We start from the raw sequence: 12,292 nt of genomic DNA on the forward strand, positions 1-12,292 counted from the left end.
CCTGTGGAGCTCTGCTTCTCAAAGTGGAGCTCAGAGCCGCCTTGCAGTGGGCAACCTGGTGCCTGGAAGTGAGACAACCCACAGGATAGCTTTGGCACACTGCAAAGGTGGAGGTGGATTTTACAGCCCAGTGTGCACATGCACACCTTAACTAGAAGGGACTTTTGTAATTGGCCATCCAAAATAAACCCACCTTAAAAATAAATACACCAACCCACCTTAAGGGCAAGGCAGTGTGTTTTTTCTCTTCCTACTTTCCATATGTCCTGGGGGTTTTTTTCTTTTTAATAATGAGGAAAAATATTTAACTTTTAAAAAAACTAAAGAAAACTTTAAAAGGTTCTTCTAGGCCACCCTAATGAAAAATAGCTATTTGAAAATTGCTGATTATCCTTAAAATAAATCTGATTGTCCTTTAAATCCTTCTTTAGCTTCACTTATTTCAGTAACTCTGATTCACTGCATTTGGAAAGCCACTAGTTTTCAATTGTTTTATCCCTATACCTTATGTCAAAAGTTGCCCATCAGGGTTTCCCTGGTGGCACAGTGGTTAAGAATCCGCCTGCCAATGCAGGGGACACAGGTTCGAGCCCTGGTCCGGGAAGATCCCACATGCCGCGGAGCAACTAATCCCGTGTGCTGCAACTACTGAGCCTGCGTGCCTAGAGCCCGTGCTCTGCAAGAGAAGCCACCGCAGTGAGAAGCCCGCGCACCACAATGAAGAGTAGCCCCCGCTCTCCACAACTAGAGAAAGCCCGCGCACAGCAACGAAGACCCAACACAGCCAAAAATAAATAAAACAATAAAAAAAAGTCACGCATCAAATGTTTTAATGGAGAATATCCTTTCTCTGCAGTAACTCCAAGTACTTTAAAACATGTACCCCAAAATTCATTATTAATCTTTTTCAACTAGTAGTTTTTATCCACTTTCCTTATAACTGTGATTGATTCCCCCTTACCATCAAATTCAAGGACTGTGTGAATGTGTGGCAATCAGATGAGCTAGGTTCTACTAATGGATATGTAAAGAAACTCAAAACCAAAGAAAGAACTCCCCCATTCCAACTCCAATTTTAATTATTAATTTCCTTGCTAGCCTGAAGGTACAAGTTATACCTCTCCCTATCCAACTTCTTAATGTAAACTATACAATAAAAAGAGTCTGATCTCTAGGAGAATGCTAAGCGTATGCTATTTCATAGCAAGGAATGTAATCCTTTCACAGGGAATAGTTTTTGTAAACAGGGACTTTTTTAAAATGAGAGTCAAGACCTCAGTTTTATATTTCATATCTAAAACTGTACTCCAAGTAGAAATATGGGGCTTAGCTTTCTCAGTGGAAAACAACCATCCCAGATTTTCCAAAAGTTAAACACAATGATTTTAGAGGAAAACACTATTTATTGTGTAAAAGATTTATATTAATCAAAGGTACAAAACAAAACTAAGACTATTAAAAGTTAACCTTAATGTTGACAGTTCTTATCAACCTGGTAAGGAAATACCAGCTGAAGCTAATGAAGATGAGTTGCTTTAAATTCCTAAGGAGAATACAATAACTCTTGACACCATTAAGTAATAATTAGAACTTTTCAAACAATAGGGGAAATATGAATGTTAGTATAAATACCTAAATTTCGAGGCAAAGAAATGTAAAGTGTTAACTGTGTTGCAACCTGGTGTATCACAGAGGACTGGTAGTGCCTTTTATAGTCTTGGGTGCCTTAGAGGTCAGAGACCGTCGTTACTACCGTTTGGCAACTCTGATGATGGGTGTTATTCAACTGCTGGCTGGAATTAAATTACACAATGTGACTCTCTGCCTATCAGCAGAACAGAGACTAATGAAAACATTTTAACTTCTTGATGCAAATTATACAATCACACCACATAACCCTGGCTGGGAAAAGGTCCAGTTTGGAGGGATCAATTTTCGATCACACTACATTGACAGCAAACTCACAGTGCCTTTCAAAAGCCACACACTGAGAAAAAAAAAAAGTCAAGAGGAACACAGTATTGCTTCATTTACAATTTACTAAGCTCTTCCAGTGTTTCAGAGTGACATGGGGATTTCAACTATCTAACATGAATGGGACAAAAGGTGGACTTCGAACATATCAAGCAAATGTCTTGATCGAATCGGACTACTGGTATAGTTTTTCAATCTATCTGTAAGAAATGTCGGTCTTCCATCCAGGCGATCTTGTAATTCACAGGGTTGGGGGTGGGGATGTTAATATCCTAAAATTAAAGAAAAAAAGTTAATTTACTTATAACCCAAATTTCAATATCTGTACTCCTTTCCACACATTTTAATCTAGTCTGCTAATGAAGACCTTCACGTGTTCCCAGTCAGTGGCTCAATTCAAATGTGAAGGGCGCCCCAGGGATTAATTCAGCCAGCTACAGTTCTCACGTTTTACCATTCAAATACTGAAGTTATTGAAGCACATGTTTCTCCAAAATCTAGTTAAGCTAGATGAGTTTATGGCTCTAGTAACAGTCCACCAGAGGACTGCAGTAAACGAGAATTCGGTAAAAGACCAGGGGAAAATGCCGATATTGACCAAGAGCAGAGTGTACTTGCCAGGTCACTATTGGGATTCTTCACTTCTCTACACTAGGTCCAAATCTGTTAGAAAGGGGACCACTTAGGATCTTTAGGCTGACATGTGCAGGTAAACCCAGAGAGGCCCTTCTGTCCTTTTTGGCCATGACTTGTATTGAGAGACAAGTGCCTATGAAGGGTTACACAGTACCAATAACATTTGAATGCACTGCTGGACATGACCTTCTTGGCAAACTCAGTCCATCCATCACACGTATAGGCTGGAGTAAACACTAACACTGAGAGAGCTGAGCATCAAAATGAACACACCTTAAAGTTGGAGAGGAATAGGCCCGTGTTGTGCTGGTTACACTATCTCATACTGGTTATTTGTTATGGCGCGAGAGAGGCAGTAGGCTAGAGAGATTCCAATCAGCTGGAAATAAAATACAAGCAAAATTAAACACACACAAAGCTTAAAGACCTCAGGATACAGGTATATTCTCCTTTCACTGCTAATTCAGTACCAATTTCCTTAAGTTTTTTTCTAGAGTAAGCATATAAGTGAAGTCTAACTACTATTGTGATCTGGGATTTCACAACCACCACTGACAAAAATCACTCAGGAAAATCTTGAAGTTTGGGGAAACTTTTCTTACTCTTCCTCTCAGTTATCAGAGCAAAAAGGATATGGCTTAGAATATGCATCTCATCAAGTAAAATGTCCATCTATCAAGGCAGAGATTCTCTTGGAGGATTCTAAAACAGTGCTGTGATGATGAAAATGTTCTGCAATACCTGTTCTGTCCAACACGGTGGCCACTAGCCACATAGCTTTTGAAAGATGGCTAGCGGCTATTAGTGCAGATTCAGAAAGACCTAGCAGGGCAGGTCTTAGAGAACTCTGTAGTTGTGGAAAACAGTGTGGGAAAACGTAAGATGCAAGACAACCAAAAATTGGAATGAAAAGAGCAAAACTACTACATCTCTACTGTGATGAGCAACTGAGAGTTTTGTGAAAATATGACTCCTCTAAAAATGCCCTTGCTAACCAGGGCCCTGAAGCAAAAACTGAAGCCTTCAAAGTGGAAATCTTATAGCTTACACCTAACAAGAGTGATGAAACATTTCCTAACTACAAGGACTTACCTGGAAGCAAGCAACTCCAAAAGAAATTCCCGCAACAACTCCCATTTCTGACTCTATAATGGTCATCACCTTTATAAAACAACCCTAATGGAAGAGAAAAAAAAACATTAAGTACAGCTCAAACCATAATAAATACTTTGATCACACATCTCTGCGAAAGATGAGCTACCTTAGCCTTTGGTTGTTCTTTTATTAAAATGTATTCTTTCGTAACAAATCCTGTCTCCTTTGAGGAACACAGGTTCCACCTTGGATTATGCATTTAAGTGTGAAATCAAGTCACCAATTTTCTGAGCTTCAGTTTCCTCATTTATTCAATGAGAATAACACCTGCTCTGCCCTATTTCAGATTACATGTACTGTGAGTAAAAATTAAATTCTTGTTTTACTCCTTACTTCATTGTTTACTTTATCTGCATCTCTCTGAGGAGAACAACCTTCAAGTTTACAGCAGCTCTTGGGAAATCCTTTTTCTGAGTAATAATTAGTATCCTTCCAGTCTCTATAGTCGGTGACACCACAACAGTGCAACTGAAAAAAATCCAACAGAAGCATTTATAGTTCACATTACCACTTTGTAGTCAAACAATTAAACCATCATCTTAGATTATACTTGGTGATCTCTATCGTAAGACATATTTTAAAGCAGCTGTTCTCTATTGGCATTATAATTCATGAGATTAGCACTTTGGGACTGGCCTTACTTTCACTGCTACAGTACAAATGGACAACGTCTGGTAGGCAGGGCCCTATCCTCTTCTCTGAGGGAATAAGGAATGTGTTCCCCTCTTGAGAAGCCACCACCTATGACCACTTACCGTATTTTGGATCTTGTCTACTGCATCGCTTCTATAATCTCCCGTAGCGTTATATTGCTTTAAAGCTTTGTCATAATTATTCTTAAAGCTGTTCTTAATCTACAGCAAAGAAACACAAGGCCAGTAAACAAAGATTTTAGAATGTTCTTTTGGTTTCTATGTCAAATAAGAAATTCCCACATCCGACCAATGGTCCTATCTTTGATAGCAGCAATGTGTATGGTAATTAACTTCTATGGTCCAATCCTGTCTTCTAAGCAATGTAAGTTTAGCTAAGGGGATTCCTAAGCAAAACATTCCAGTAAAAGATGATAACGACTAGAAGTTCAAAGTGCTATGGGAACACATATTTATTCAAGTGGCAGCTTCCTTCTGCTGTATCTCCTCCCACCCTCAATCTTTCTTCACTTTCAATTGAGTACACATTTGATGCCTATGGGATTATTTTTTAAGCTACAAAATCTCACTCTGGGAGAATGCACTACCACTTTGCACTACCACTCTCACTGATGAGCCCTCGGTACTCATTGAATGACTTCCTAACCCCAGATTTATTAAGGTTTTGATGAGTGGAGAAGGTATCAATTTTGTGTTATCAATTTTGTGCTTTAAATATTTTCCTATCACTAAAGTTATAAATTGTACTATCTACACTTTAATAGGTACTTATACACAGAAAAATGACTGCAAATACAAATAATTACGGGTACCTTCAATTTTCTTCTGGTGACTATCAGTCTTTACCAAAAAAGTGGGCTAGGTTTTTTTTACCAGAAAGTCATTACTGTCAGCTACAGGTTGAAAAGTCAGCTTTAAACACAGCTGTAAGTGATTTTTTAAACTAGTGAAAGCTGTCGCTTAACTCTATTACTTAAATTTATCCAGCTTTATCTCTTAGAGGATAAATTTTCACATATTAAGGTTCCCAAACTCAAGTTTACCTCATGTCTGAAAACAAATCCTACGATGGCAGCGACCAGTTCAACCAAAAAAATGAGAGTCAGAAACATTGCATACTGCAGGATAAAAAGAAAAGTCCAAGTCAGTCTATACATCACAGCTGCAAAGGGAGTCAATGTTCAGCACGTTTTTATGGAAAAGGGCAGGGAAAACACAACAAAGGTGGGAATTGGCAGCTACACTGTTACTTGCTAAGTTTTCATAAGGAAGAGGAAAAATCAAAAAGGGCCATGCCTAGTTCCAAGAAACAAAGCCTACAACATATAAGCCTTTTCAAAAACCAACAACCAATTCTAAGAAAGCAAGGACTCACCAGTTTTAGCATCCATGCAGAAGCTCGGCAGGTAGCAAAACAGCCGAAGGTGCCCAAAAGAATAATGACAGTGCCAGTGCCAATGAGCACGAAGGGGACATTGGTGGCCTTCTCATTTAAAAGGGAAAAATAATTCTCTAGGCTCACCTTGCCCCAAATGCCAACAGCAAGAAGGATAACACCAGTGATCTATGTGGGAAATCAGAGAATTGAGAGTTACACACTGTATACAGCAACATCTTCAAACCACAAACCACTAGGTGTTTAAGAAACAATAGGTGTGAGAATTGATGTAGCAGTCTGTGGCCAAAGAGCTGTGGCTGGGATATGGTAGACAAGGGGGTGGGGCTGTACACAAGAACAGGCCTTGATAAATCCACACGCTGGATCGCTGTGGCCAGGACAAAACTAAGGGGCAGCTAGAGAAGGCACCTTGACAAAATTCTTAAACTTTATCTGTTTTTTTTGCCCTAGGGATCAAAACTTAACTGTTTTACACCCGCCTTAGGAAGAAAACCTTTCCGCAGGTGGGGGTGGGGGGTGGGGGGAGTGTTTCTAAGAGTTCCAGAAACTTTCCCCTTCCCCCCAGTTCAGAGATGAGCACAGGGTACAAAGGGATGGTACACAAAGCAAGCCCAAGGACAGATTGGCGGGAGTGGAGCCATTACCATACTTACCTGCGAAATACTCCCCTCTTATGAAGCAGTGAAAAGAAAAAGACTATTATGCAAGCGAGCCCTCACCGGGGCCGGGCAAGCCTTGCCTCTCCAACGGTCCGGGGACACCCTCTGTTTGCTCTGGGGGGATTCACTCCCTTACTCGCCCCCCGGATCGAATTCCAACGCTAGGCACGTCTGGGTCCCGGCTCAGCCTCTCGGCTGCCGTCGCCCGACACCGCGACCCGCGCGGGCGAGATGCCCGAGCCCGAGCTCAAGCCCCAGCACGTCGTCACCAGCGCCGGGGTCCCAGCAGCGACCGCCGCCCCAGCCCCACCAGCGCCTCCCCTCCCCACCCCCGATCCGAGCTCCCTCCGCTTGGGGTCACCCCCCCACCCCCGCACGACCCCAGCCCGGGATCCCCTCCCGTCCCCTGGCGTCTCCGTCTCTCACCCAGAAGATGAATGTGTAGATCAAGAGGACGCTCTTGAAACAAGTGATGACCGGTTTGGTCTGCAGCCTCCGAGACGGGGACGCCATGACTAGCCCGAGACCCTGCCCCACCGCGCCAGGCGATCGGAACAGAGTGAGCGAGGCGCGGAGCCCCCGAGTCTCCCCGGAAAGTGCCGAAAAGTTACGAGCGTCTGCGACTGAGAAGAGCCGGAAACACTGTACAGTTTTCTAGAGGGCAAGGCCCGGGAGGCTGTCCGGAAAGTGACGACAATTTCCGAGCGCCCCCTGCCGAAGGTTGCCGAAAACTCTACACAAAAGGTTCTAGTGTCGGAAATTTCTTAGATCTTCAAAGGGGAGCTTGCTTCATTTTTTCGCTCAAGGAATATTTCCCGCCCGCCACCCCTCCCCCTGACCTTATAACTGCATCATATTGTTTCTATCACCAGCGGCACCAGCAGCACCAGCAGCGCTCTGAGATTCGGCCTCGCCGGCCCCTGGAGCCCTAGAAGGAAAAACAGAAATGGAAAGAGGTTAAAAGTGACCTAAGAATATTTTATGACATAGCAAAATACTCTCAAGAAATATATTTCCAAAGAGAAACAAAAGCAGATCGCAGAGCGATACGTCCAGTCACATGTTTTTAGACAAAAACCGAAAGGAAAACTGCAATTTACCTGAATGGTAGAATTACGCTGATTCCTTTCTCCTGTTTTGTGCTTTTCGATTTTTGAACATTGTTTTATGAGGTGGGGAGGGGGCATAAGAATAATAAGAAATAATCACTTGTACGAATTCCAAAGGTAGGTATGAAAGATAATGAATTTTAGAATTTCTCTACAAGAATTGGCCAAGCTCCTTTATCCCTCTCCTCCCTTATCCTCTAAGTGACTTGAGAGTTGAGGAAAAGTGTTTTAAAGTACTTAATCCTGAAATGTAAGTTCAGCTATTAGCTACAAACTTCAAAAAGGGAGGGCGCTACAGAGAATACCAGGTAAATGTGACCCCCTTTTAAATGTTAAAACTGAAAGGCACTGTATTATTCCAGCCTTCTGGTTTTTCAGATCAAGAACCAGCTGATCACAAAGAGGCTGAAATCATAGGTCATACAACTAATGGCAAAGCCAAAACTAGAGCTAACTGTGCTTTGCAGTCATCTCCCCTATTATACAAGCTGTATATGGTATTTGGTGTCTGCTCATCCCCAAGAAATTCTCCCAATTGCTTAGATCTTCCTAGAACTTGAGACCACGTGTTCCTAAGGACTTAAACTGCTTACAGGATGAGAATGAATCACCAGAAAGTTTCCGGTCCCTTATATCCACAGGCAGCCCGAAGTCAGACTTTGGGATAAAGTGGAATAAAAAAAAAAAAAAAAAAAAACCAGCCCTCTTCACGGTCTCCTAAATACTGGAAACCTCAGGAGAGGGATTTTTTTTTTAATCTATTAAGGTCTGGTTTCTCAACTAAAGTATAAGCTCTTTGAGGGAAGAAACTGTGTCGAGTGTGTGTGTGTGTGTGTGTGTGTGTGTGTGTGTGTGTGTGTGTGTTATTTCTAGGGGGGTGGGATTAGAAGACAGTATCAGTTTCCTAACCAACCAATTTACATCATCATTGACACAAGCTTAACATTACAAATGGGCATTTACTGTATTACTATGGCAATAAGTCCTGCATTAGTGAAGAAGAGATGGATACCTAAACTTTTTTGCTCGAAACCTTGCTTTAAACATATACCACAGAACCAGAAAACAGGAAAGTTCCATTAACTTGGTCACACAGAGCTTCCCTGTGCTTCAAATATTGACCTAGGACCAGCTCCTATAGCACCATGCCAGATGTCTGAGGTCCAAGAGAGCAACTACTGGAGAATTATTGCACTGCCACACTTTATACTAAAATCTTATCCTAAAATTAGAAAAGCCTAACACATAAATACATGGAGAGAATGGGTAAATGATACATCTGTACACCTTGTAAACACTAAGCCAAGGTCATCAGGCATAAGGCAGACATCAACTTTTAAAGTACCACATATGCCATAGCTACAGGAAATGAGGTTGAGGGGGGCTCTAAGTATAATTAAAGCTGTCTCCCTAAACTAAATAGCACTATCTGAGGGGTTCTCATATTAAAACAAAAAAGTATCAAGGGAAGTCTTGCTAAATTCTTGTCATCTTAAATGGAAGTTTCCTCTGAAGCTTAGGTTTGTACCATGTCCTGAAAGGGATTTTCATTGTGAGCCTGAGAGCAAATAAATACTTCTGTGGCTGAAGAAAAAACAAAATAGTCAAAGCAAAAGCCACATCTTATTTCCAAGAATGTGTTGATTTTCCTCCTCTCCCTTCCTCTGCCACTCACAACGCTGCTTTGTTTGAATAGCAGTCGGTGCCAAATTAAACCGAGAGCTGACATGGAATTTAATATTCCTATGGCCACAACACCTTGCACCAGAGCCTCCCACCCTGCTACTCCCCCCCACCCCACCCCATTGCCATGCCACCAAACCCAGAAGTTCAGTTTAGTTCAAATTTAGGCCTAGGTCTGGGTCCAAACCCAGACAAAGGGGCGTCTCATCCCATCTAGGCAATGTAACAAGTAATTCTCTAGGTTATAAGATTATTCTTTAAAGTATTAATAATGACTACAGTATTGAGCATTGACTATGTACCAACCACCGTTGCTAAGCAATCAACAAGCGTTGCCTCATGCTTACATTACAAAAGCCCTTATTGTGAGGTGAGGACTACCACTGCCCACATTTTACAGATGAGGAGACAGGTTCAAAGAGGCTAAGTAACTTGCCTAGGACTAAGCCCTGGCAACTTCTGTTTCCCTCATCAGAAATGGGGCCCACTCTGTGATGAGACATGGCTGCCATTGTACATTTAAACACAAACAAGGGCTCTTTGCAGCCCCTGAAGCACAAGAACCTCAATGGTTTCCCCAATTCTGCCTCGTGCTTGGGGTTTTTTGTTGAATTTTACTTTTGCCTTCACTCAATAGCCCAATCACCTAGGAGGTAATCCTGCGCATCCCAGAGTGGTAGAGAGTTCAATAGTTCTTCTGGTTCAGCCTCTTAATTTCTCCCTCTTTTCTGAGCACAAGAACATGTTTGATGCCGAAAATGTAGGAAAAAAAGAAGACACCTTCCTCAAGTATTGTTGCTGCTTGTTTTACATTCAATATTTAGTATAGATTTGTGTCCCTTCCCTATTAACTTCGTGTAACTTTCAAGATTAGATTAAACGTTTTTCTTTGGCATTTAAATGATGCCTCCCCCAGCACATGTGTCAACTTATTTCCTACAGCTTTTCCAAAGTGAATTTTCTGTTCCACAATAAGCCACTATGATTATCTTCCCCAATAAATAAGATCTGTTCCCTGCTCACTTCCCACTCTCCAAACTCAAAATTCCTGCCCCCCCAACTTAAGGTTCAGCTCAAACCCAACTCAATGAGAGCGTCCTCCCCCCAACCCCCGACCCCGGCCCACACACATACCTTTTTCTTTAACATCAGTGCTTATACTGTGACTACTCACGTTAACTCATACCCTTAGTCCATTACTACAGTACCTACTTTCAGTACCTGCTTTTTCTCTACTTACCTGTCTTACATCCCGTTGTTCAGAAACTACTGCGCCCCCTTTTATACTCTCCAGAACCCTAGGACACAATGCTCAGTTGATGAGCTCCTTTGGTGCTCAACCAATCCTTGTTCAGCTCATTGGTCATAGCTGGTCTCTGAGGCTAACCACTTAGTAGTCAGTCAAGGTTTGATTAAGTTAAATGAAATTAAAAACTAAATGTCTAAGCCATCCCAGTGTCGCACTGACATAAACCAGAAAAATTAAGTTGATAATGTCTTGGGACATTACTACTGCTTGTCTTAGGAACCAGTAAAAAGACATCAGGCATTTCGCACAGAATGCATCTTATCTCTTATTCACATAATGATCTTACCATTTTCATTTTCTAATACCTTTTCTAGAATCCCTCCAATTACCTTTGGCTAAGTGCCTATCGTAAAATCTAAAAGCATCTTCTACTTATTTTCTTAAAGTGTCATATTTTACATTACAGCCATCAGATAAACATCATTTAAACACATAATTTAAATATCATCATTTAAACAGATAATTCATAGGTACAGTTTTAAAAATTAGTTTCCTGAATAGGAATATCTTTTTATTCCTCTTGTCTTTTCAGATTCTCTATGAATCCTTTCTTCCCTTTCCAGCCTTGATCTTGCCTCTTTCAAAAAGGCTCATAATATACAGTTTGAGACACAGAGAAATGAGAAATACTCCTAAATGGTATTAAAATTTACATTTCCATGTCAATTTGTCTTAGTCCACTTTCTAAGAAAATTGTTTCAAGTCTGGGCTTGTTGAGCTTTGCTGAGATCTCAACTAGGCAAGTCAGTTTCCATATCTAATATTTCTTAAAACAATACCTTATTGACTGCTGAGGGGCTTCATATTAAAAGTCTTGAAGTTGAAAATGATACTGAACTTTAAGAACCTTAAAACTTTGTATTTGTATGCATGAATGTTGCCAGTCTTTGTCTTATCTTCCCAACCAAATCATAGGGAGAGGTGTTTTGTTTAACTTTATATCTCCCACAGTGTCTAACATAGTGTTACCCACACATAGTAGGTGCTGAAGAAATGTTGGTTTTTTAAATTGAGCCCATCTGTTTTGAGCAAGGTCTTCATATTACCCATCCCAGTGCTTCATACAAATGCTGCCCCTCTTGTCTCATTTATCCACTTACTTTGATCTCCCTATGATTTCCATAATCTTCTCCTTCATTTTTTTCTTTAATCTCTCTCTGCCACCCCTGTGCCCTGCTCCTTCCAGCCCTAAGTGGGACATGAGGCCTTATGCAGCATCCTCATCTTAGCACGTGCTGGACTCTGTGTTTGGTGCTGGGGGAATGAAGAAGACTATGCCATGGTCCCACTCACAGTCTAGTAGGGGACAGAGATGACTCTGAGATGAACAGACTAGTAGAATAGGGGACAGAGATTGTCATATATCAACAGTGACAATAAGTGTGATAAATCCTGTAATTGAGACATGTACAGAGTGATATGATAGAAAGGAAGGTGAAGTAAACCAGTTCTGGCTGGGGTGGGCTGAAGGAAGTTTCTCAGCAGCAATGATGGATACGGTCTCAACAGCCCAGGAAAGAAGGGAAAGGGTTACAGGGTAGAGTAAATATATCTGCTCCAAGCTACCACAGTGTGAAAGGAAGAGCAAGAAGTTCAGTGTGTCCAGAATGAGGAGTCATGGGGTGAATGTTTAAAACTAGGCTGAGGACATAGGTGGGGTTTGCTTGTGCGGGGCACAGTGTGCCCTGCTAAGAGCTGGGACTATACTCTGCCAA

At 41.5% G+C, this 12,292-nt stretch overlaps 1 protein-coding gene across 3 annotated transcripts; it reads right to left on the minus strand.

The window, feature by feature from the left end:
* Positions 1–2,021: 2,021 nt before the first annotated feature.
* On the minus strand, positions 2,022–7,137 carry TSPAN6 (tetraspanin 6). Of its 3 annotated transcripts, none has more exons than XM_082445910.1 (8): positions 6,903–7,137; positions 5,794–5,982; positions 5,462–5,536; positions 4,521–4,619; positions 4,099–4,233; positions 3,703–3,786; positions 2,884–2,989; positions 2,022–2,246 (listed from the first exon to the last, which is right to left on the minus strand). In XM_082445910.1, exons 1-7 carry the CDS (start codon positions 6,987–6,989, stop codon positions 2,921–2,923), a joined length of 738 nt encoding a protein of 245 aa, XP_082302036.1. In that variant the 5' UTR covers positions 6,990–7,137; the 3' UTR covers positions 2,022–2,246; positions 2,884–2,920. The 3 variants fall into 3 exon arrangements, with proteins under 3 accessions (XP_082302036.1, XP_082302037.1, XP_082302038.1); XM_082445911.1 differs by having other exon boundaries at positions 5,941–5,982; positions 6,903–7,135; XM_082445912.1 differs by lacking the exon at positions 5,794–5,982 and having other exon boundaries at positions 6,903–7,135.
* Positions 7,138–12,292: the final 5,155 nt, after the last annotated feature.

The sequence above is a fragment of the Balaenoptera physalus genome, assembly GCF_965194825.1.
Source record: "Balaenoptera physalus genome assembly, chromosome: X".
Taxonomy (NCBI): domain Eukaryota; kingdom Metazoa; phylum Chordata; class Mammalia; order Artiodactyla; family Balaenopteridae; genus Balaenoptera; species Balaenoptera physalus.

Coding starts and splice junctions, on each gene's coding strand:
- TSPAN6 (XM_082445910.1), bottom strand. CDS start 6,989: ATGGCGTCCCCGTCTCGGAGGCTGCAGACCAAACCGGTCATCACTTGT. Junction 5,983..6,902: donor TCTACACATTCATCTTCTGG/GTGAGAGACGGA, acceptor TTTCCCACATAG/ATCACTGGTGTTATCCTTCT. Junction 5,537..5,793: donor CTGCATGGATGCTAAAACTG/GTGAGTCCTTGC, acceptor TTTATCCTGCAG/TATGCAATGTTTCTGACTCT.